This window comes from Equus przewalskii, chromosome 2 (assembly GCF_037783145.1).
Source record: "Equus przewalskii isolate Varuska chromosome 2, EquPr2, whole genome shotgun sequence".
In the NCBI taxonomy this organism is placed as follows: domain Eukaryota; kingdom Metazoa; phylum Chordata; class Mammalia; order Perissodactyla; family Equidae; genus Equus; species Equus przewalskii.
The window spans coordinates 113,909,371-113,936,012 of record NC_091832.1 but is presented as its reverse complement, the minus strand read 5'-3'; the positions used below and the strand labels follow the sequence as shown (position 1 = coordinate 113,936,012).

Below are 26,642 nucleotides of genomic sequence, written 5' to 3'. Positions count from 1 at the left end.
AGATCTTAGTAAACCTGGCAAATGAAAAGATGAATTATTAACTGCAGGAAAAAGTATTATATGAGAACAGTGTGATGTAGTACACAGCACGACTTAATAGTGCATAACATTTGCACAGTCATAAAGTAAACACTGAGTATTGATTTAGCCCAAATGTATTGTGTTACTACGTTGGGGGATGAGGGAAAGAGAGTGGTGGGACATGGGAGTGTGCTAGGTATAATTGTTCAGTCTTTAACATACATTCTCACCTTTTCAATGTACCCCCTTAATCACAGAGGCTGGGAAGCTAAAAATGGTCACATTTCCCAAATGATCTTGACGCCACAGTTCTGCATACAATTTAAATTCTGTCATACGACGCACTCGCTTGAGATTTGGAAGGCAGAAGTGAGGCAAAGGCCATTTCCTAGTGGCTGTGGCTACTGGTAAACGAGGTTGGTCAGACAAAAGTGTTTGCAGAGGACTACCTTCACATTCCAGGGTCTATTCTGGACTCCATGGGTGTGTCCCACGCTCTCCGGGTATGCCATTGAATCCAATAGTCCTGTGATGGCCTTTGCCTCCCACTCTACTGTTGCCTGCCCCACCCCCCGCTCACACTTTGGTAATCACCTGACTCCCTGCCCTCAACCCCTAGAACGATTGCAGCTTCCTGAACTGAACACTGACTGATACCGAGAGAAAACTAAGTCCCTAAAGACAAACTGAGAAGCAGCACTATGAGCACATTATTTAGAAATCCAGCATTTCTTATCAGGGAAGGCAGCTAGCAGAGTGGGGCTGAGTAGCCTTGGAGAGCAGGCCTGGGGATTCATAGAAGTGAATAGAATTTATAAATTATAAAAATCCTAAAAGCATAAGTGGGATCTGGCCTCATTCATCTAGTACTGTTGTCCTAATGATGCGGGCTCGGCAAGCTGAGGAGTCGGAAGGAAGATTTCTTGGACTCTCAAGGTCTGGCAGTAGCGCTCCTTTATTCAGAGAATAGCATGGAGTAGCATGGGGACAGGACCCACGGGCAGTGAAGGGCTGCAGTGTGTTGAGGGTTAGGGCTAAATTTATAAGGCATAGGTATGTGAGTTATTTCTTTACAAGACAAAGGAAGGATCATGAAAAAAATCGTTAAAATGGTATCAGTGCAGGTGGGGTGTGGTTATTGGGTGGTCCGATAACTTTAGATAAGAATGAGGTCAGATTAAGTCAGGACGTCCTATGCTTCCCCGAGGATGATATAGATCAGTGTGTAGGGCAGGACGCCTTGGCCTTCTCCCTGGGGCAGCCTTGATCCTCATTACTAAGATTAAAGATAATATTATGGTAGAGCATTTTAAACAGTTACACACAAGCCAATTCTCTTCAAAAGTTTTTCTCGTGTCAAGTTTATAGTATTCGTGCAGCCAAAGGTAGAAGCATATCCACACCTTTCACAACATGGCTCACCACACATCTCTTCATTGACTTCTGCAAACAAAAGAAATAATATGTTACAGTATGTGTTAATATCAACAGACTGGTTTGATGCTTTCTTTTTAACCCATATACAAGGAGTCTTATTTGCCCCCAAATCTCTAAGAATTTTCATAAAGCTTGATTTCAGTGATCATTTTTGGTTCTGTTTCTACTGAATTATCATTTCGCATTTGCTAACTCTTGTCAGCCAGGATGGATTCACACAAGGATCTCAGCTACTTTTTTTGCTTTTCTCCGTCCCACTGCTTCAATCCGCCCATAAAAAACACTTACACTCATACTTTCACACACGCTTTTGAGAGGAGCTGACTTTGCTGAAGTTTTGGGAAGATAGAGGGAATTTACTCTGGGGAAATTTTCATTTTCAGAACAGAGCCGAAACTTTCCCCATTTTGGGTCCCAAGGTAGGTTGTAGGGAGAGAAGTTTTAACTTAAATAGCATATAGAATGAGTTTCTGATTATCAGAACAATAAAATAATGAAAAGAATTCCCAAAAAATTACAATGTGCCATATTTGAAAATATGATGAAAAGGTAAATAGTAATCTCTTCTGGATGGTTTATATTAGGTTTTGAATATATTTTTGCCGTTGTGTGGTAAATCTTCATTCCTTTCCTCCCACAGGAGTATACAGAATAAGATGTTGACGAAAATAATCCATAACCAATCTATAAATGAAAATTTGGGAGAGTTTATTCTGAGCTGTAATCTGAGGACCATGGCCGGGGGCCTTTCTTCCCAAAGGAAGAAAGGGCACCAAAGAGGTGAGATATACAGAGTGGTTATATACCCCCATACAGGACATTTCACATATGATTGAAATGTCCCTCCCACAATAGTCACAAGATTGCCCTGTCAGCACAGCACTTGATGGACACAGCAGGTAGTGGGTCTGCTGTCTCGGAGGGCGTAGCAGGAGGCAAGTCTATTGTCTGGAGCAGAGTGGTCACAGGTGAGTGCAGCAATCAGTTCCTAGCCTAAGGAAAGATGCTTAATCCTTAAAGAAATGCCAATGTTGGGAGGGGGAGGGAAGTTGCACCTTTATCTCAAGGGCCTTTGCTCTTGCCATAGGGAATATCTAAAGCAGATATACAATGCGTGCTCAACGGCCTTGGTCAGGCCCTTTCGGAAAGACAAGGTCAGGCCGAATTAGGTTTATACTAAATGGCTTCCTCATATACTCCAATATATGCTATTGCTTGCCATTTTTATTTGTCAAAGATTAGGTAAAGAAATCCAAATTTATCCTTGAAATTAAATTCCTTACTCTGTGTGTGGGTGTGTTTCATGTGTTTTTATTTAATCATGTCTTTTTTGCTGCTTTGGCAAACATTTCATTGGCAATATCTCTCGATTTTCTTTGTGATATTTTGATTTCCACATAAACAGCCATTGGGTTATAACATAACTTGAAAACAATTTTATTCAGTAAGCTGGTTTCTGGAACTGCAGAGAAGTACATATCTTTTCCTTCAGAAATGCGGACGTATTTAATGTTTCTGGACCCACTCCCTGATGAGGATTTTAGGCTGGTTAATTTTAAAACTGCAGATGAGAAGCAGGCTCCGAGGAGCAGAGTTTGCTTGCCCTTTGAGAGACATTTGCATTTGTGAAGGAACTCTCCATGCCTCCCTCTCTGCACCAGGAGGAAGAGGGGATGGCCTTATCTCTGGAAACTCTTAATGGGGAAGGCAAGGACTTAAGTTGGTTACTGTCTGGCAACCTCATGTAACTCATTTAGGGTGGTGGCTTCTGGCCTTTACTTAATCTGATTTGATTCTTATCTAAAAATTGTGGGACCACCCAATGGCCAGACCCCACCTGCACTGATACCATTTTAACTTTTTTACATGTTCCTTCCTGTGTCTTGTAAAGAGATGGCTCACATACCTATGCCTTAAATTTAGCCTTACTCTCCACCCATGTTTGCAGCAGAAGCAGTGGCAGCAGCACCTCCTCCTGCCTGTGGGCCCTGTCCCCACGCAGCAGCCTGACTGCCCATGGCTCCTGTCCCCAGGCTATTCCACACTATTCTCTAAATAAAAGAGCACTACCGCCAGATCTTGAGAGTCCAAGAAATCTTTCTTTCAACTCCTTGGCTCACTGACCCCGCATCACTCCGCATATTAAAGACGGAAGCCAGCAGATGAAAGAAGCTGAAAACTGAAAGGTTAAATCCCCTGAATACTTACTACTTTCATTTATTAATGAGAAGTTAGGTGAATTTGTGACTTTAAGGCTTTTTAAAACATCTTAATTGAATTATAATTTATATATCACAAAATTCACCATTGTAAGTGTACAAGGATTGTTAGTAAATTTATAGAGCGTTCAGCAACCACCACAATCCAATTTTAAAACATTTCCATCGCCCCAAAAACTTCCCTGGTGCCTGTTTGCAGTGACTCCCCTTCCTCCTCTCAGCCCTAGGAAACGCGGATTTACTGTTTGTCTTTGTAGATGTATCTTTTCTTAAGATTTCTTATAAATGAAACGGCATGTAGTCTTTTCATTTGACATCTTTCACCTAACATAATGTTTTAAGGTTTATCCATAACATAGAATGTATCAATAGCTATTCCTTTTTATCACTGAATAACATTCCTCTGTATAGATACATATACCACATTTTGTTTATCCATTCATCAGTTGATGGACTTCTGGGTTGTTTCCACTTTTTTGGCTATTATAAATAATGCTGCTATAAACACTCAAGTGCACATTTTTCTGAGGATACAAGTTTCCAATTCTCTAATTGTTGGGTCATTTGGTAATTCTTTGTTTAACTTATTGAGGAATTGCCCAACTGTTTCCAAAGCAGCTGCACCATTTTTGCATTCCCCCCAGCCATGCATGAGAGTTCAGAATTCCACATATCCTCACAAAAACTTGTTAGCCTTTTTTACTACAGCTATTTTAGTGGGTATGTAGTACATTTTCATTCTTTGTAGAACTTCTTATTTATATATTTTTATAATCTGTGTACTTAGATTTTTAAAAACTCACCTTCCTTTCATTCTTAAGTGAAGGATCAGTGACTTCTTTCTTGGTAATCTGCAAATTCCTCCAAAGCAGTTGCCTTTTTTTTAAAAAAAAAAAAAAAGGAGCTTCTTTTCAAGACTCCTTATTACCAGTCCAATCATCCAATCATGGATTTTCAGTAGTGTACTTGAGCTAGCTCATTCTGGCTCTCTAGAGTCAATAGCTAAATATTTAGAAATTTTGTGAGCTGGTGGTTAAAGCATTAGTATCTTGACATAGTCTGAGGGCAAGAATTTACACTGTGGAAATTGGAAATGCTACAAATCAGCATCTCTAACCTGTGGCCCCTGCAAGCTGGTTAGCTGTAAACCACTAGTCTTATATCAAAATATATTCTTACAAAAGGTTCTTGTGTTATAGTTCATCCTCTAGGGAGTAAACTTTAATTCTGGTTTGCAAATTCAGTCTGCATTATTACCCAGAAGCTCTAAAGTTTGTGTTTGAGGATTTAAAAGAATAAAATTATTAGAAGATTCAGTATCTTCTTCACCTAATATTGGGTCCATTACATTTTTTTTTTCCATTTCACAACCTGAAAGTCCTAAGAAAATAAAAAGACAAGATACAGATATGAGAACATATTTGCAAATAATACATCTGGTAAAGTATTTGCATTCAGACTATATAAAGAATGCTTATAACTCAATAATCGTAAGACAAACTACCCAATTAAAAAGTGGGCAGAAGATATGAATAGACATTTCCCAAAGAAGACATATGAATGGCTAATCGGCTCCTGAAGAGATGTGCAACATCATTGTCATTAAGGAAACACAACATAAAACCACAATGAGATATCAGCTCTGGGGAATTCATTCTATGTGGTTTGGGTGGTGCTGACCCTTTTCATCTCCATACAGCTGCAAACACACAACTCTGGCTGTCAAATTAGTGTCCTTCACCTCCCCGTCCCCTGAGATTGGTTCAGGAAAGGCAGATGAGCCCATCCAGAGGCCTCCCTGGAACCTTCGCTAGAAGGAGCAAGAAAGACAGATATTCTTTTTGCTGGGGTCACTAGGCATGAGGACAATGGAAGCCTGGAGCTGTAGTTTTCTCAAATGGTGAACCACTCTTCTCCCACTGTTCAGTCACAGGATTTGGGAGAGATTAACAAAATCAATTATCCCACCTCTCTTTCTACAGTGCAAGGCATTCCCCTTAGCTACATTGCTGGGCTAGAAGTGATCCGGTCAAGGCAAAGGTCAGGACATTCAGTTAGTGGTTATGAAAACTAGATGCTCTCTTTCCCAGGAAGTGACCCAGTGGCCTCCAGAAGTCATGAGAAAATTCAGCCTGAGGATAAACCTAACACAAGGAGGACAGCAAAGCCTGGAGAATCTCAGAGAAAGATCCAGAGCCCCGCTGAAGCCATTCTTGTAGATGGTGTGTGAACAAATAAACCTTGTTTTTAGCCAGTTTAAATTCAATTTTCTGTTACTTGCAACAAAATCTTCCTATCTAGTTAAATATCTTTCTGCCCTGGGTTGTTTTGTTTTTTTAACTTTTCTGTATCATTTGACGCTGACAATCACTTTTTGGAATTTTGTCCTCCTGGGCTTCACCCCTTCACTCCTCTTCTGCTCTTTAAAGGCATCCAGCATATCTTGGAAACAAGCATGGAAAGACAAGAATAGCACAGCATATTGCTGTTGATGCGAGTCATCTCTCCTTTTTCACCTACAACCTCTTTCCACGCAGGGCTACATGACCAGCTTTGGCCTGCATCCTCACTCTAACCTTGCTCTCCATCAGAACACTGCTTCTGCTCATTACCCACTGACTCCCTGTGGAGAACTCTGGTCCCTTGGGTAAGAAACATCCTGCCTTGGAGCCCAGTCCAGGCTCTACGACTTGTCCAAGCTGAGCCCATAGGACATGCCTGTTAAGAGAGGGAATCAAATACCTGTGTCAGCACTTTCTACTGGCTCCCTTTCTGCCTTTTTAACAACTCCATTTCAATTCTTTTGAATAGCTCTACTGGCCATGGCTACTCCCTAAACATTAGTATTTCCCCAGGTTCAGGTGCCATAAGGTAATCTCAATTTTTATAGTTAAATAAAACTAAATCCACAGAAATTGAGTGATCTGTCCAAATCCATTGTGACAAAATCAGGCTTGGAATTCAACTTTCTAAAGCCTAGGAGAGATTTGGTTTACTATCTACAGTAGATAGAACAGTCCTGTAATAGCCTTCATTGGACAAACTCCATGGAACGTTTTATATTTGATTCTAGAGGTGGCATTTTAAGCAGAATATTGATATATAAGTCATTCTAAGAGGGAAGGAGTCAAAAGACATCATCAGGTGAGGAAATTAAAGGGACTAAGAATGTCCTTTCTTGGCAAGAAAATTCTTAGGAGAGAGCAGACCACTGCCTCAAATATCTAAACATCTGGGCTATGTAAAGGAAATCAGGTTGATTTCATGCTCCTCATGAGCAGCATTAGGAACAATGAGCAAAAGGTAAAAGGTACAATTAAGTCAACTTGAGTTAACTGCATAATAAGAGAAAATTCTAATCATAGGATTGTTCCCAAATGTTGTCACCTTGTGAGGTGGTCTCTCATCAATAGAAAATCGCAGGCAGAAGTTAGATGCCAATCTCTCAGGGATGTTGGAGACACAGACTCCTGATTGGAACTGATCAATTGTTTTCAGGAATCTAGATCCTTTTAAACTCTAGAGTGTGTCTCAAGTGAAATACAGTAAGTAAAATTTTAATTGGTGCTTCTCAAACTTCAATGTGCATAAAAATCTCCTGGCGAGCTAGTTAAAACACAGATTCAGGTCCCCGCCCCCTTGAGATTCGGATTCAGCGAGTCTGAAGTGGGGCCCAAGAATTTGCTTTTATAATAAGCTCCCAAATGACGATGGGTCTGCTGGTCCAAGGACCATGCTTTGAATAGCTCTACAAATCATAATTATTTATTAGATATTTGCGAAGAGATGAAACAAAATTACAAGGCTTTGGCAAGCAAAAAGGGAAATGAAAAGTAATGTGTACTTGGCATTCATATAGGAAATAAAACACTGTAATGACTACTTCAAAGGAAAGAATCCTTCCAAAACATAGGCCATATCTACCCAACAGTTTAAAAACATTTGGAGAGGAAATTAATTGGTACATATGGCTGTGGGTGTTCCTTTCTAACCATACTAAACCTTCCATCAAAGCCTTTCTTTTAAACACTTGGTTGAGTAATTCCAACGAGACGATGCCACTTAAAAACCTCCTATTTGGGGGTCAGGAACCCACTCTAGCCCAGGTATCTCTTCCATTTGTCTCTAACACCTTTACCAACTCCATCCAGACCTGTAGGAAAACCCAGGGTGAACTTGTCAATAGGAGTAAAGGACAGCTGTTTGGGAAAAATAATGCAATTCAGTTTGTAAATGTCTTTACTCTTGAAATGGAAATCTGAGGTAATCATCTTAAAAAATACGAGCTCCCCAATGGCAAATTCAAAGGAAATCCTTAACCATCCTTCAAAGTTCCTCTCAAATTGCACTCCCTCATTAAATCTTTCCTGATGCCATCAACAGACTGTGAGCTCCACATCCTTCTCTCACATTCAGATCTCTGAAGACACTGCTTACCATATTCTGACTTGCAAATGTTATTTGTCGTACTTGTGTAGGCCCAATCACACAGTGGGTTTGACAGAGGATGTGTAATATAAAGAATTATTAAATTCTTATAAACAAGTGTGTAGAAACAAGAATAAGGAAACTGCATGGTACCTAGGGCTGAGGGAGAGTAGCCAAGGAAGAACAAAGTTGGAAGGGTTTCCCTTCCCCAAGGCTGGAGTTTAGATCTCATTGGAGAAGGTATAGTTCAGCCTACTAGATAACAAAAAACGTTCACGGGTCTGACTGGGGCCACTGGGAGAGCAAGAGGCATCCCTCTAGAGTGCAGGCCAAGGATAGCTGATCAGCAACCAGAGATATGGGTGTGCACGGGAGATTGGGGCCCTGGGAGCAGGCAGGCCACAGAGGCCAGAAGAGGAAGTAATGGCTCAGTGAAAACACTCCAGGCTCCTGATAATCCATATGCGGGTCTGCAGAGGGAATTAGGACACTGACGTGGGCAGGAGGCTTTAGAGAAATGAGTTTTTATGTCAAGGAGGAGGGTGCTGTGGCAAGCTTATTGCCAGTCCACGCTGAGGCTGCAAGGTCAGATACCACATCTTCCCGGCATGTGGCTGAAGCACAGCTCCACCAGATGTCCTCACCTGCTCCACCAGCTGGAAATACCAGGAGGGACCCTTCTAACAGCCTCTACTGAGAAAACTTGGCATCATGCTCACTGTAAAGGGGAGGTACTTAAAAGAATTCTGTCCATTATTGAAGAGCATATATTAAAGAACAAATTTGGAGCTGAGAGGTAATAAGTTGATAATCGATACATCTGTATAATTCCAAGATTATTGGGTCTCTTAAGATTGAGGACTGGGTTTCATCTCTGTAGTCTCTGTGGTGCCTAGTTTTTATAACAAACTATGCCTTAGCAAATATTGAGAATTCCCAGTGACAAATAAAAATGGCAAGCAATAGGATATATTGGAGTATATGAGGAAGCCATTTGGTATAAACCTAATTCGGCCTGACTTTGTTTTTTCCAAAAGGGCCTGACTGTGGCCATTGAGCATGCATTGTATATCTGCTTAGACATTTTGAGATAAAGGTGCAACTTCCCTCCCCCTCCCAACGTTGGCATCTCCTTAAAGATTAAGCATCTTTCTTTAGGCTGGGAACTGATTGCAGCACTCATCTGTGACCACCTAGCTCGAGGCAACAGACCTGCCAGCCTGCAGGGTTCACTGAGACAGCAAGCCTATCTGCTGCTTCCATCAAGCGCTGTGGTGACAGAGCAGCCTTGTGACTATTGTAAAAGGGACATTTCAATCATATGTGAAACATACTCTTTGAGGGTATATAACCACCCTGTATACCCCCACTTCTTTGGAGTGCTCTGTTCCTTTGTGGAAAGACTCTCCCGGGTTATAATCCTCAAATTTAAGCTCAGAATAAACTCACTCAAATTTTCATTTATAGATTGGTTATGGATTATTTTCGTTGACACCAGCTATCTTTTTTCTTCTTTTTTTTTTTGCAGAAATTGACAAAATGATCCTAAAATTCATATGGAAATGTGAAGGATCCAGAATAGTCAAAGAACTCTTGAAAAAGAACTAAGCTGGAAGATTCACTTCCTGATTTCAAAATTTACTTCAAAGCTATAGTAATCAAGACAACATGGTAGTAGCATAAGGATAGAGATACAGACCAATGGCAAAGAATTGAAAGCCAGAAATAAACCATTAAACTTAGGTTAATTGATTTTTGACATAGGTGCCAAGATCATTCAATGGGGAAAGAACATTTCTTCAATAAATGATACTGGGACAACTGAATATCCACATACGACAGAATGAATTTGGACTCCTACCTCATATTATATGCAAAAATTCATTCTAAATGGATCATAGATTTAAATGTAAGAACTAAAACTATAAAACCCTTAGGAAAAAAGATAGGAGTAAATCTTCATGACTTTGGATTAGGCAATGTTTTCTTAGATCTGACAACAAAAGCACAAGTGACAAAATAAAAAATAGATAAGTTGGATTTCATCAAAATTCAAAACCTTTGTACTTCAAAGGACATCAAGAAAGTAAAAGACAGCCCACAAAATGGGAGAAAATATTTGTCAATCATATATCTGATAAGCAACTTGTATCCAGAATACATAAAGAACTTTTACAAATCAACAACAACAAAAAGCAAATAACCCAAAATTAAAACTAGGGGAAGGATTGAACAGAGGTTTCTCTAAAGAAGATATACAAATGGCCAAAAAGCACATGAAAAAAGGCTCATTATCACTAGTCATTAAAGAAATGCATATCAAAACCACAATGATCGGTAGATCACACCTACTAGCAGATCACACCTACTCACACCTACTAGGATGGCAATATCAAAAAGACACTAGTAAGGGGGCCAGCCCGGTAGTGCAGCAGTTAAGTTCACGCACTCCACTTCAGCAGCCCGGGGTTTGCCAGTTTGGATCCTGGGCGCAGACTTACTCACTTATCAAGCCATGCTGTGGCAGGCGTCCCACATGTAAAATAGAGAAAGATGGGCACAGATGTTACCTCAGGGCCAATCTTCTGCCGCAGAAAGAGGAGGATTGGTGGCAGATATTAGCTCAGGGCTAAACTTCCTCAAAAAAAAAAGAAGACACGAATAAGTATTGGGGAAGATGTAGAGAAATTGGAACCCTTATGCATTGCCTGTGGGGATGTAAAATGGTGGAGTCACTTTGTAAAATAGTCTGATAGTTTCTCAAATGTTAAACGTAAAGTTACCATATGACCATCAATTTCATTCCTAGGCATATACAACAGAAAAATGAAAACGTATATCTACACAAAAACTTGTACATGAATGTTTATAGCAGCATTATTCACAATAGCCAAAAAGTGGAAACAACTCAAATGTCCATTAACTTATGAATGGCTAAACAAAATATGCTATATCCATACAATGAAATACTTATGCTGCCATTAAAAGGAATAAAGTATTGATACATGCTAAAACCCGGATAAATCTTGAAAACATTATCCTAAATGAAAGAAGCCACACACAGCTACATATGATTCCTTTCATATCAAATGTTCAGAATAGGAAAATCCTAGAGACAAAGAATAGATTAATAGTTGTCAGGGGCTGGGAGGGGAAAGGAGAATGGGAAATGACTGTTAATGGGTACGGAGTTTTGGTGGAGAGAGATGAAAATATTCTAGAATTAGATAGTAGTAATATACACACAACATAGTGTCTATACTACAAGCCATTACATTCTACACTTTAGAATTAACTTTATGGTATGTGAATTATATCTCAATAAAGCTGTTATTTATTTTGAGAACTAAGATTTCGATATTTACTTTCATTTTCTTTTTTCCTTTCCAAGTACAGGATTACATCCAAAGAACCTGTACTGAAAAAATAAAATTTCTCTTTCTTTTCTTGGAACAAGTAGGACATATAGAAAATTGGAATGTGATAAATTTCAAATATTATTATAAGAATGTCTAATCATAACTACTGGTTGCCATGAATTTAGAAAACAAGTGAGATAGCATATGGGACTAAATAACCAATGAGAGAAGACTTGAGCAAGCCACCTATAGTCTCTCTCAGGGCTTCCAATTACTCAGATGTGAAATAGGAAAGTTGGGAGAGGACCTCCAGCATGTGCGTGCTTCCATCATTTTCCCTAGAAAATTAGCTTTAGAATCAAATTTTCAAAGACGTTTAATGTTTATGAATTAAATAAATAATGATAAAGATTATTTTCTGACAAAAAAAAACTTATTAAATGTGGGTGGAATTATATACTTTGCTTTTCTTTCTCTTGTGACAAAGGCCCATGTCTCTTTATCACTAGACTAAAATATATAATTCCAACCTTCTGTGTGTGTGTATACATAATATTATATTTAGACTTTTATGTATTCTTTGAAGGAATCTTTACCCACTAGACAACTTAGGCCTTCTAATTTTATACATATTTGTGCAAATCTATACATAGATTTCATTTTTCTCTGTGTAAAGTTAAAATACAGGCAGCTAAAAAAAGCATGAGCTATTTCTGCCAGCTCTCTCCTGGGATTCTGTTCCCAAGATAGGCAGTTATTTAAAACTGAGCAATTGTGCTGTCTTTTTTCTAATAGTTATCATTTTAAAAACTCATGGCCCTTTTTAAAAAAATAATGAAGAATAAAGCAAACCTCCTTCAACTGGTCAGTGTGCTCCCTTGAAGCACAGCAGGTCCTTCTCCATCTATCTGTATCTGGATTTCAGTATATATTTAGACTCTTATCCCAGGGAGCTGAGTGCTTTGCTCTCTGGGAGCATGTGCTCTTCGGTTAGTCATCTTAAGAAACCATTTTTTTCTCTTCCCACTTCAAAAAAAAGTATGAGGCTAAGAAAAAAGAAAGAATTTGATAAAGAGCAGGAAGGAAGAATAACCAGCAAGAAAAAACCACAGCAAACCAAGTTCCTTGCATCTGCCGTGTCTGTCCACCTGCTCTCCACAAGCGATCGCTGCCTGCTCTCCAAGCCCTCCTCGATCACTGCAGTCACAATTAACCCTGCCTTTCCTCTGTGCACCTACAGCATAATACTTGGGACTATTTAATGCTTATTCTGCTGTGCATTACATTAAATGTCTGTCTCCCCAGCCAGAATTGTATTTCCTGGAGTATTGTGTCAGAATACTACTAAGTCACATTGAATAAAAACCTAGTCATTTCCCCATTTAAAGCCCTCCAGGGCCAGACTGGTGGCACAGCAGTTAAGTTCGCACATTCTGCTTCGCCAGCCTGGCGTTCACCGGTTTGGAGTCTGCGTGCAGATATGGCACCGCTTGGCACTCCACGCTGTGGTAGGTGTCCCATGTATACAGTAGATGTTAGCTCAGGGCCAGTCTTCCTCAGCAAAAAAAAAAAAGAAGAGGATCGGCAGCACATGTTAGCTCAGGGCTAATCTTCCTCAAAAAAAATAAAAATAAAAAATAAAGCTCTCCACATTCTCCTAAAATGAGGAAAGATGTCTAATTGATATTTCTATTCCTTGAATAGCTCCTCATACAATGATTTCATAAAGTGGATTCTCAACAGAGTTCGTTGAATTAAATTCACTTGTGGCATCATTCAGTTAAACCATATGAAGTGGGCACTTCAACTCAAAAATTGGTAAGGATTCTATTACCCCGGGCCAAACACATTTAAGAAACCCACTGTTTGGTGTTAGCTTCTTCCCTCCCCGTAAATGGGCTCTCCTAACAGGCACTTCACATTCAAGTGATTTTGTCAACATTTCGTATGGTTCAATTTAATAATTTTCACTAAAGAGTTTAAATTTATAGAAGCATATTAATTATAAAAACACTATTTGGGAGTAATTTCCTCTTGTCTCCTACAGATTTGATATTTAAAAAGTCTAACAGGGAAACCAGGGCCAGTAACTTGCAAATGGAACAAAACATGGAGCAATGGCTCAGTCTTTTGAGGTTAACACCTCAAAATTCTATAAGTAGAATCTTTGAGAATCTGACAGAAAATATGGACACGCTTCCCAGAAAAATGTACACACACACCATTTTGCATATAATTCCAGCAGGTTTATTAATCTTACCATCCCCACCAAGTCATCAATTAATAGCTCCTCATCTAGAGGACTATACTCAGAAGATGAAGAAAGTGTTGAGTAATTGTCCAGCAATGCCAGCCATTTCCCAATTTTAGACGAAGAAAAAAGTTGTCTATTTTGGGATCTACTAAGTCCACAAATTACAAGACGGTTGCTACTCTTTGCCTGTATAAACACAATTAAACTGGAAGAGCATACAACATAGTGTCCAAGCTGAGACACTTCTGAGGGTGAAAGGGGTATTAATAATTACACCAAGACAATAGAACCATGATCTACTAAAAAGAAAACATCATCATTAAATATTTATAGAATTCATTTTTTAAAAAGTATCAGACTTTTATCGTCCAGATGATCATCCCATTTCTTCACTTTCCATAAAGGACTAATATCCAAGACCCATAAAAAATGGCGACCAAATTCATGGATTTTTCTTCCTTTATATTTCACTCGGAGTGAGTCAGTTAAATACGATAGGATTCAGTCTCTTCACTAGTAAATCCATAGGTGAAATAGATGCTCTCATACGGTTTTTAAAATTTTTCAATCTCTACCATCCTATAAATCCAATTTGAAAATGCTTTTTTAAAGAAGAAGATTAGCCCTGAGCTAACATCTGCCTCCAATCCTCCTCTTTTTGCTGAGGAAGACTGGCCCTGAGCTAACATCTGTGCCCATCTTCCTCTACTTTATATGTGGGATGCCTCCCATAGCATGGCTTGACAAACAGTGCATAGGTCCACACCAGGGATCCAAGCCAGTGAACCCCAGGCCACCAATGCGGAATGTGCGAACTTAACTGCTGCACCACTGGGCTGGCCTTTGAAAACGCTTTTTATCAGAAATGTTTCTAAGTGAAAAGTTTCCTAAATCTCCTGCTTAGGAAAAAAAAAAAAAGACTTTTAAAATCACAGAATATTTGTAAAAGGCAAATAAATTTAATTGATTTAAAGTCACTAATAGCTTACAACTAAGCTTACAATCTACCATATAAATAATCAGTCTGTAATTTTGAAGTGTAAATTGTTAAAATGTTTATTATTGATAACCATATAACTATCATTTCTAGAGTATTTCCTGTGTGCCAAGAACTATGTTAACTACGTCATGTATTTTCTCGTGTAATTATCACAATGAGGTAGGTACCTTAGTCCCACTCTACAGAGGAGGAAAACAGAACTTAGAGACTTAACGGAAATTACATCGCTAGTGAAGGTGAGACTCAAGGTTGAACCCTCATCTGACGGCAGAGCTTGGGCTCTTTACTGCTGAACTAAAGCTAACAAATTTACCAAGTAATGTCCCTGGTTTGAACTTGGCTTCAGTCTACCTGTAGCCCTGACATAAAAAATACCTATTTTCTAGATGTCATAACACATCTTTCCATAATCACTTAATTGCTTGTTATCACAATAAGTGATAATAGTCACTCGGTTTAGATGAGGAAAAAATATTATTCAATATTTGTTAGTACCTATCAAAAATATCAAGTCTGTTGAGATCAATTATCTAAGGAATAATTCATAATGGACTATGTCCTTGAACATGAAATAGCTGCAATTGTGAGGGATATGACGGCACCTGAAAGAATATTTAAAATGATGACCTAAAACTACACTCTGTATTTTTACATGGTACTTAAAACAAACTTCTATCCAAGTTTTTTCAAAAAACTTAAAATATAATTTAAATATGTATAATAAATGTATATGTAAAATTTTCAATTGCTTTCAGCATCAAGAAGATACATTTGCACAACCTATGGTTACTACTACTACCACTTTAAAAGATACCACCCGCAGCGGTTAAGTGCGCAGTTCCACTTCTCGGTGGCCCGGGGTTGGCCAGTTCAGATCCCAGGTGTGAACATGGAACCACTTGGCAAAGGCCATGCTGTAGTAGGCGTCCCACGTATAAAGTGTAGGAAGATGGGCATTGATGTTAGCTCAGGGCCAGTCTTCCTCAGCAAAAAGAGGAGGATTGACAGTAGCTAGCTCAGGGCTAATCTTCCTCAAATAAATAAATAAATAAATAAATAAGACACCACCTTGTAGTACCTAAAAACTACCTTGAAGAAAGTCATAGGCTTTTATGGATTTTTAAACCTAACTAACAAGGTTTAAATGTTTTAACCTGGAAATCTAATATTGTAAGTTAACATGCAAGATTATAATGCAGATTTTCCTGGAGATATACGAAAATTCAAGCAAAATTTGGTAAAGGACATGTCATTAAATAATCAAAGTGAACCACTTCACCAACACTTAAATAAAAATTGCTGGGGACTGTGCCATTTTACATGCTCAAAACCATACAGTAAGCAGTTAACAAATGAAAACAATCATAGGTATCTACCTGTAATTGCCCTCCTGTCCTTACATGAATCAGCCAGTTTAGGTCTGGCACAAGGCAGAAGGAAGGTTTTTCTTCAGAATAGAAATCTTTGGAGACCCTAAAGATGTTCCATTAACTTTCGACATTTTCTCAACTCCAAAACATTTATTGTTAGTTGTATAAATATTTTGTATTCCCTATTAGATTTTAAGCACTCAACAATGTGGAGGATCTCTTAAGTGAATACATGTTGCTAGCTAGCAAAACAACAAAAGTAGTAGTAATATCAGAAGATGTAAATGTTAAACTAGTCTATATTCTTGGTGACCTGAAAGCCATAAACTTTAGAAAATATTTTAGGAAAAACATGTGTTATGTGCCTTTCATCTAGAATGTAACTTAAGTTCAGATAAATCTTAATACTAACATTTACTATAACCAATTCATTTCCTCCCCACAATTCGGGTGAGAGTAGTATAAACTTCCATTGGGAGATCATTGTATTTTACCAAATTACCCAGTTCAAACTAAAAATATTAAATGTTTGCACAAAATGTATCTAGCAGAAAACCAAAGCTGGAGAAAAATTGTCTTGTAAAATACATAAAGAAATAGGTCCAAAACCAAGGGCAATCTTTAAACACAGGCCCAAAATCCTATTAAATCAAAGGCAAAACTTGAAGGTTAGTCTAGCACTACTCTCCAGAAACTTAAAACCAGCTGGGTACAGAAAAAAACACAGGGAGGTTTCTTCAAAACCACCCACACAGAGGCTGTCTTCCTGCTCCCAGGTCTGCACATGGAGACCAGCTTTCTGCTCAAGCACAAGGAGCACACGGTGCATATGGAGGACTGCGGAGTCAGCCAAATTCCAACCCACATCAGTTCCTCTCCTCAGCAGTGCCCTGACAACCCAGAGGAACCAATCAGCTCACTGCAATGGTGAGATGAAAGCCAGGACCTGCTTCTCTTGTAGATGGAAATCTTTAGGTACACTGCAGAGACTCAATGAACTCATAGAGCAGATGAACGAAATATCAAGAGTTTTAAAAAGGAAAAGTTGAAAAGGTACATTTCGTTAGAAAAGGAGAGTTGAGGCATGAAGGAATGGAGTTTTCCTAATGGAGAAAGGAGCAAAAGATACTAAGAAGAAGTGATACAAAGAAAACTAATATGAGAAGTGAAATCTATTTCAAAGGAGTTAGGAAAGGAAGAAAATAAATTGAATGATATAAATAAAATTAAAACCTTGTCTCTCTAGAATCATTAGTGAAAGAATTATGGTATGCAGAGTTTTCTGGAGAGCTGGCAGTATATCCTTTAACTAATACACATTTAAAACGAATTTAACCATCTTGAATGCAAATCTTTCTAAAATCTATAATACATTACCTTGACTTTTTAAAGGCTCATGATAAGAAACACTGTGTAATGATTTACAAACTCCAGCCTGAGATCAGGCCCTAGGTTGACTCATAAGAATCACCTGGGAAACCTCATAAAAATATACAGATTCTGATTTACTAGTGCAGGAGTGAAACCTAGAGATCTGTGCTTTTTAAAACCTTCCCAGGTGATTCTGATCCACAGCCAGTTTCATGGACCAGAGTGTAAGAGGAAGAACGCTTCCCTGACCACTAGTATTCTGGTAGCTTTATTTCTAATAGCTTGTGCATGCATTCAACAGACATTGATTGGGCATCTAACACATCTTAATATTGAGCACCTAATATTGGCTTTGGTATACAAAGATGAAGAAAACGTGGTCTATCAAAGAGGTCACAATCAAATAGGGTAGCCAAATACATAATTTTAGTACAATGAGTCAATCAAATAAAAGGACACAATGAAAATCTTGAGTCAATCAAATAAAAAGATGCAATGAACATCTATCACTGTACGATGAAAGACCTCCTATCTTAGCCTAGGCTTCCTGGAGGAGACAGCATCTAAGATGAGTCCTAAAGGGTGAGACATTAGCCAAGTAAATTTGGAGAGGGAATGAGGAGGGGGAAGGGGGCAATGTGCCAAGTCCCCCCCCCCCCGCCCCCAAATTACACATATGGTATATATAGGATCAGGAGCTGATGGTAGAAAGCAGGGAGGGGCTGGACAGGAGCCTGAAGTTCACCTTGCAGGCAATGGAAAGCTGTTGCAGCATAAACTTAGTGAGTGTCACCATCAGATTTGCATTTCAGCCAGATGTCTCTGGCTGGATAAGTGGTATATAGATTTAAGAAGGATAAGAAATGGAAAGAGAAAGATGAGTAGGAATCCATGGAAGAGTTCCAGGCAAGAGATATTGAAGTTCTGATGTAAGGCAATGAAAATTGAGATGGAAAAAGGAACATAAATTCGAGGAAAATGGAGGGAAAAAGATAAGATCATTGATTAGATAGGGATGGTAGGTGGAAAGGATGGAAAATATGAGGGAAAGAAAAAAAGAGTCAAGGATGATCAGCCCCCCCAACCCGGAGAAAAGCTGAGGCAAGTACTTACCCTTTCTCAATGCCATTAAGAAAATGTGGAGCCTAGATGGCCTTTAAGAGAACTTCTAAAAGTCAATGAATCATTATTCTACTGATTATTTTATTCAGTGATATCCTCGAAGCTTCTTAAAGTTGACCTTACATTAAATGACTCCTGGACATTTTATGTTCACATACCTGCTTTCTAGAATATTGCTAAGTTCTCTCTTGATGTTAACTTATCAGCTGTAATAGTAGCTGCTGACAGCATGCCTGCCTATAGCAGTTCTTTCTTCTTCTAAATTTACTATTGCAGATGTACACTGAAGGTCTGGAGTCAGGTAACTAAGTAACCTCCCTCTCTCCTGAACTATACAGCACTTCCTTTGCAATTCCCCATGACACTTTTCTCATTCTACACTGCTTTACTCTTAGTTGTGTAAATGCTTTATATCTCTTATTAAGGTTTAAGCACCTGAGAATAAGAAGGGTCTCAATATTCCTTGTGCCCTTTCACATAAATCACCCCAAACACAATCACCTTGCATACAGAATTTAAACAATACCTAGGTGTCTTTTTACATCATGATTGTTAGAATTGAGAATAGATAGATTATGAACAAACAGACTCTGAGTGAGGACCCGAGCAGCATTCTTTTTTTCTGAGCAGAGGAACTATAAGGCTTAGGAGGTTTAACAGTCTTTCAGAGGGCTTTTGTTTAGTTCCTTGTTCTTAGTCCTGTTTTAGACAGATAAGGTTATTAAGAGGTAGAGACAAGAAACAGCAAGACGTCATTAAAACAGGAAAAACTGAAGATACTCAAGTACAATTTGAGAAAAGAGACACCTATCAAAAAAAATAAATATAAGCAGTCCCCTACTTTTTCATACAATGGATTTCTAAAACTCTATGTGAGGGTTAAATGTGTACTTTCTCAGAAGGCTAAAAACTGTATAAAAATCCTTAAGGTACATCTTCTTGGTACAATTTGAAAATAAATGTCTGGCAATTGGTATCAACTCTTTATTTTTATCTTCCCTGCTAATTGAACCTCACAGATGAACTGAACAAGTTAAAGCTAAATAATGTATTGTTGATGTCAAAATTGTGCCATTAGGAACATGCCTAATGTCCCTAATGATTTTGACCTTTGCTCCACTGCAATTAAGTTGATGCGGACTATACCTCTTATACATGTTTCAACAGAACTTTAATTTTTCTAGCACACTGTCCCTTATAACTGTAAAGGTGTTATGTCAAAATTCAATTGAATAGCTAAATTGTCACTGTTGTTCAGAAAAGGAAGGCAATGGGGCCAAAACTGAGCTATTGGCTTTCCCCTAATGACTCAGAATAATCATTCTCCAACTGCTGAATACAATAGTACACATTTTATTTATGAGTGTCAATTAATGACATGGAAAGTTCAAGTTGGACAAAATCTCAGAAATTATGAGTTAAGGACTGCCTATAATTTGAATATTTAAGAAAACAAGGAATCACAGAATTTTTTTAAAATTTTTAATAGATACTATGTCTATTGGGTTGCAGAAGCAGAAAGGAGCTGGTTAGTATTCACAGACAATCTAAAATGTGCTTCTCTAGGGTCTTCCAAGTCACTATTCCCTACCCTAATTCTGTCCTACATGAACTCTGAAAAAGGATTTAGCAATCGTTGGCTTACTGTCCCTTCTCTATAATGATTAAAGTTTGGCAAACATCTTTTTGCTCCTAGTTTACTTGATATGAGATATGAATTTTCCAAAGATATTTTTAATAGGAAACTAAGCAGAGCAGGAGACCTCAAAATCAGCATAGAAATAGGGTGAGTTTTACAGGGTAAGGACTTTACCCAAAGCTAATCAAAATTTAGATATAGCTGAATCAGCTCAAACACTGATTATGTACCTACTACATACCTGGCAATTTGTAAACATATAGTCCAATTGGAGAGAGGAGAATATAAACAAGGGAGTTACTGTTACTATAATATGGTAAATGTGAGGATAGACATATCCACATATTATTGGTTTACTAAGAGGCTTGATGATAGATTTATCAGCCAACATAACTGAAAAAGGCATACAGGGGTAACTTAACTTTGGGAGTAACTGGCTAAAAAAGTTCATCTCTCAGTCATGTATTCTGCTGGGTTGACTTCATTCTTAGGCCCTATAAGATGGCTCTCCTATAATTCCAAGCTCATATCATCACACACCACAAATTTTGGAGACAAGATTGCTTTTCTTATAATACAAACAAAAGTCCCAGAATTGAGTTTTATTGGCCCTGATCTGCCTGACTTGGGTCATGTGCCCATCCTGGAACCAATCACTGTGGCTATGGGAGGTAGGGAAGGTGAAATGTATTTGATTTACGCAGTAAAGGTAAACATTTATATTCATATTCTCCCTTCCTGGACTTAGGAATAGTGTCATCTTCAACGAAACCACAGACTGAGAGTGGAAGAGAGCTGGATCAACAAAAAAAAAGCTGGGGTACTGTTAACACAAAAAGTGGGTACAGATGATAAATGGCAAAATCCACAAATTCTACAACATCTACCTATAAACAACAGTTGAAAGAATAAAGGCTAAGAGAAGACAAAAAAATTCTTTCTAAAAAAACATTCAAAAAACTGTCTTGATGGAAAAAAAGATTAATCCATTTTCTTGTACTGCAGGAAAGAATTAGGGCCAATAGGCAGAGGAGATAAGGATACAGATTTAATTCAGTAGATGTAAAGAACTTTCTAACAATTAGAGATGTCCAGTAATTGAACAGGTGGCATCATGAAGTAAAGAGTTTCCCATAGTTGGAAGCGTTCTCGCAGGATGGTGGCCATCTGTTGGGAATGTTACAGAAGGGACTACACTGGGTAGGAGGGTGCTCTACACTGCCTCTTAGATTCCTTCCCACTCTAAGATTCTAAATTACTGAGAACAGCATGAATAAAAGATCCAAACCCATTCAAGAACTAAATTATTCAACAAAAAGTAATAGAACTTTCAGCTATGAAGTTGAATCTACCAGACTTTGGGTGCCAGCCACCCATTTTATAAGGAAAACAGATCCAAATCTTTATAAACGATTACTTTTAAATTACAACATTAAAAGTAACATTACCAAAAAAACCCAAAAATGTTTTTCCAATTTTAAAAATTTCTCTTCCAAATTTAATCAATATGTTCATATAATTTCACTTCTGTCAGGCTTATTCCCTAAGCTGAACAACGCTAAGTTTTGTTTTACTCTTTTTACCTTCCCAGCTCCTGAGATACAGGATAGCTGAGTGGCTCTGCTACTGTCAAGCTGTACTTTTTCACTTAATGTTATATTAAATATGTTTACCACGCTGATACAAAATCTTCATCATTACTGTTTTAGGGCCTTACACACTTAGCTGTGTTGGTATAACATAGTTTACTCAGCCATTTCCCTACTGGAGGGCATTTACGTTTCTTTCAACTCTTCACTATACTGCTGCCTTGAACATCTTTATACAAACAGTTTTTTCCCTCTTTTGAATTATTTCTTAGGTCTGGGGTTAGTGGGCCAAAGGGTATGAATATTTTTATGGTTCTGAATAGGTACTTCCAAAAGAACGCTATCAGTTTGCAGTGCTACTAGCAGTAACTAGTTTAACCTTTCCCTAAGGCATTGTCCACGATAGGTTTTACACAACATTTTAAAAATTACTAACATATATTAAGTAGTACTTTATAATTGTTTATATTTCCATTGTTTTCCTCTAAAAACATGAGTAAGTTGCAATAGCCCTCTTAACTCTTTTTTTTAACAAAAATACAACTCTTAATCTACATTCCTACTTTAGTGAAAGAACTCAGCAGTGCATGTAGATGAAAAAAGTCACACCAGAGAAAGCGAATAAGCAGCATTAAAGTAACCAGATTAAGCCCAATATGGATTTGCTCATGCTAAGCCTCATATCAGCAAACCAAAACTTAACTAAATTTCTATGCTCAGCTCTCCCAGGAAAGGAGGGCCTAGGTCAATCAATGAGCGCTGGCCTGCCCTGCACAAGTTACCTAACCTGGCTCCGAGACTTCCCTTTGCTCCATATAAGGGAAGTGACCTTGTTCTAACCAATCAGCAAATGCCCAGTATAACTTCTTGTTCCTGCTCGCCGTGGTGTATAAAACCCTCTCAAACTGTACAATTCTTTGGAGTTCTTTTCTATCTGCTAGATTGGATGCCGCTCTGTTCATGAATCACTGAATAAAGCCAATAAGATCCTTAAAATTTACTCAGTTGGATTTTGTTCTTTAACAACAGAGAGGATAGAAATTAACTCCAAGAAGGGCAAATATCTCCTCCTCCCAACTGGCATGCACTCTGGGAAGGCTAGAGAACACTGAGCGAGCACTGGTTCAACATGTCTCTGATACAGCTTCCTGAAACTGAAGGAACACTAAAGGAAGTGAGGGTTCTCCAAGAAGTTCTTTTTCCTCCAAATTCACATATATCGTCCAGAATCCATACTTTTTCCTGGGATTTCAGTTAAGATTCCAATCATCTCAAAAATAATTCCCTATACCAAAGGCTCTATTAAACAGGAAAGAAGCAGATAAAAAAATCATACAAGAAGCAAAAATTAAAGCACAAGAAGCATATAATAAAATAACAACATAGTTTGTCAAAAATCAAACTGGGAAATGAAGTTTGGCATAGTTTCACAAACGACAAAAATAATTTGTTTTCCTAACATTATATTATTAAATGAGTACAGATCATTCTGACTTGTTCATTTTTCCCTCTGGATACAAATAAGAGTGGAAGAACATTAAAGATAAGATATTAAAGGTGCGAAAGTGAGAAATTAAAAGTCCTTGTTCCCACAGCAACTACATGAGACACATTTGCGCGACACAGGCCACTCCTTAGACATGCATCTGTTTCTTGCCACTTAATTTCTGGGAAAACATAAGGCAAATATACCAATAAAATCACACCTGAACTACACACAATTTGAGACCAACATGTTATCGTTGCCTAGGTAATAAAAATTTACATTTCCCACGGGAAACGGGCAGTAATCGCTTTAAGTGTATATTATTTATATTGTGCAGCAGAGTGAAAACAGCCCTCCTGTCCCATAAGACGTGCTTGAAAGTGTGTTGTCTGTGATGTAACCTGAATAATATCTTTTATGTAAAATGCTACTATTAGATCTTTTTTTAAAGGGGTGATTTCCTAAGTCTCCCAGGAAAGACCAAAGTCTCTATGAACAAAAGAATAACAGTTCAAAGAGAAATTCATTCCCTAAATGAAAAGGAGACAATAGTAAGAAAAAGAAAAGGTTCTGACATCAGTCCTAGGTGGGGATGAGAGGATTCTGGCCACCCTCTGGTGAAAGCTCTTGGCTTTTGCCAGGAGAAGCAGACTAGAATTCGAAAGAGAATAAAATGGAAGCTTCTTAAGAGTAGAGAACTTGACCTCGGCCTAATGCCTAGTGGTGTTCAATAAATACCTGCTAAATGATGAATCAATACACTCCTGAAAGAATCAAGAAGCCTGAATCTCCAAAAAGCCAGACAACATATTCTAAAGGACTTCCATAGGATTAGTCCCCTAGGAGCTGGCTCTGTGGCCGAGTGGTTAAGTTCGTGTGCTCTGCTGCGGCGGCCCAGGGTTCGGATCCTGGGCACGGACATGGCACCGCTCCTCAGGCCATGTTGAGGCAGCGTCCCACATCCCACAACTAGAAGGACCTGCAACTAAGATATACAACTATGGAGAAAAAAAAAAAGATTAGTCCCCTAAATTGAAGAAAGCTATGCTCTGTATTACTCTTTTTACCCGCCCCACCATGTGTATGCCGTGCCTTCTGAGTCCTCATGTACACAAGAGGGCCTGCTCACTCTGTGGGCTGACTGACGAGTGCATGGCTGCTCGACTCACCAAGTCATCAGACACAACCAGAAAGAGGGAGAGCTTCAAAACGGGCCTCGAGCGCCACAGAGTTGGCAGTAAAAGGCTGATGTTCTCTGCCACTATATGTAATTCCAAAGTTTTATTTAAAAATATGTAAGTTCATTTTTGGTAAGAAACACTAGTAAGAGCCAAAGCAAAATTTCAAGACTGAAAGTGTCGTCATTACGAGAGGAAAGCAATAAGGACGCTCAGGGTGTGTTTTCGGGTTCCCATGGTGACATTGTTTTCTGAGTTTTAATACACAATATTAAATTCTTTCTTCTGGGCTTTTTAAGGCTTTTTAAAAAGGAAATAAACCAGATTCATTTTCTTTCTAATTGGCGACATCCAAAGGCATGTTTTCTAGTCCCTACGATCCTACCAAAAACAGGAAACAGGTCTTTAAAACAAGCCTTTAAGTTCCCGCCTATTTTAATTCCCTCTCTGGGCTTGAAGACATTTAATAGAACGTCCCAAATAACTGCAGCTCATCTCCATACCTAGGCATGTTTACTTTCCATTGACAAATGTCCTGATATTTTATCTATGCAATAGTCTACCATTTTCTCAACATACACATAAGTGATACACAATATTTGGTATTTTATTTAAATGCCCCTCAACTTCCCTTAACAAAATGGGTCAGGTAGTCTGATGTGTTTTTCAACACCATCAAGCAATCAACTCAGTTCTGACACCATCGACCTGGAGATGAGATCCCAGATCTCACAGTTTAAGGGCCAGGTCCCTCCACTTCAGCGGCCAGTCACAAGTCCAGGTTGGCACCTGTGCTTCTGACCGACTGGCTACACATTTGAAGTTCTAAGCACCCCCTCCTTGGGTTTGACTAATTTTCTTGAGTGAGAAACATTTACCTACTTTGACCAGTTTATTATAAAAGATATTATAAAGGATACAGATGAACAGCCACACGAAGAGGTGCACAGGGTAAGGTACGTGGGGTGCAGAGCTTCCGTGCTCTCTCTGGGCGTGAAACCCTCTCAGCATCTCCATTTGTCACCCACCCTCCCTGCATCTCCCCCCGCAACCCCCGGTCACCTACCCTCCCTGCATCTCCCCCTGTCACCCACCCTCCCTGCATCTCCCTCTGTCACCCACCCTCCCTGCATCTCCCCCTGTCACCCACCCTCCCTGCATCTCCCTCTGTCACCCACCCTCCCTGCATCTCCCCCTGTCACCCACCCTCCCTGCATCTCCCTCTGTCACCCACCCTCCCTGCATCTCCCCCTGTCACCAACCCAGAGGCTCTCTGAACCCGGCCCTTTGGGGCGTCTATGGAGGCTTCGTCGCACAGGCCCGAGGGATTAACTCATCGGCCGTTGGTGATTGATTCAACCCCCAGCCCCGTCCCTCCCCACAAGCCAGTGGTGGGAAGGAAAGTTCCCACCTTCTAAGCACAGGTTGGTCTCCTGGTGACCAGGCCCCTCGCTGGGTTACCTAGGGACTTCCCAAAGGCACCTGGTACATAAGAAGAGACACGCTCTCCTCCCTCAGGAAATTCCTAGGGTTAGGAGCTGTGTGCCAGCAATGGGGATGAAGACCAAACACGTATTTCTTGTTATAAATCACAGTGTCACAGGTAGTAAGAAAGTCATAAACTAGTCGTGTCCCCCTTCCTCTCCCCTGAGAGAGACGGATTCTTACCCAGTTATTGAAACACACACAAAGGCAGACACCCCACCGGACGCTCCCAAGGCTGCACCAACCAACCCCGCCAGGCAGCACGCGCGGAGCCTCCGAGGGGCCCGGGACAGGGGCGGTGACGCGCACAGGCCGGCCGGCGGCTCGGGACAGGCGCGCGCCCCACAGCCCCGGGGCCAGGCGGCCGCGGACCCACGAGAGCGCGACAGTGTGCGCGCGCTTCTCACGCCCCACACACACGCTCTCCTCTCCCTCGCCAGCCCACTCTCTCCCACACACAGCCTCCCACACTCACGGCCTCTCACACACAGTCTCTCACACACAGCCTCACACTCAGGTCTCTCACACACACGGTCTCTCACACACGCGTCTCTCACACACGGTCTCTCACACACGGTCTCACACTCACGGTCTCTCACACACAGTCTCTCACACTCTCGCTCAGTCTCTCACATACAGTCTCACACGCACAGTCTCACACACTCGCAGCCCCTCTCACCATCC

General features: G+C 39.6%; 1 protein-coding gene across 1 annotated transcript; it reads right to left on the bottom strand.

The window, feature by feature from the left end:
* Positions 1 to 958: 958 nt before the first annotated feature.
* LOC139081874 (uncharacterized) lies at positions 959 to 26,640 on the bottom strand. The gene is made up of 5 exons (XM_070609412.1): positions 26,622 to 26,640; positions 26,142 to 26,586; positions 4,481 to 4,553; positions 1,425 to 1,464; positions 959 to 1,297 (listed from the first exon to the last, which is right to left on the bottom strand). The coding sequence occupies exons 1-5, from the start codon at positions 26,638 to 26,640 to the stop codon at positions 1,194 to 1,196; spliced, it is 681 nt and encodes a 226-aa protein (XP_070465513.1). The 3' UTR covers positions 959 to 1,193.
* Between the last annotated feature and the right edge of the window lie 2 nt (positions 26,641 to 26,642).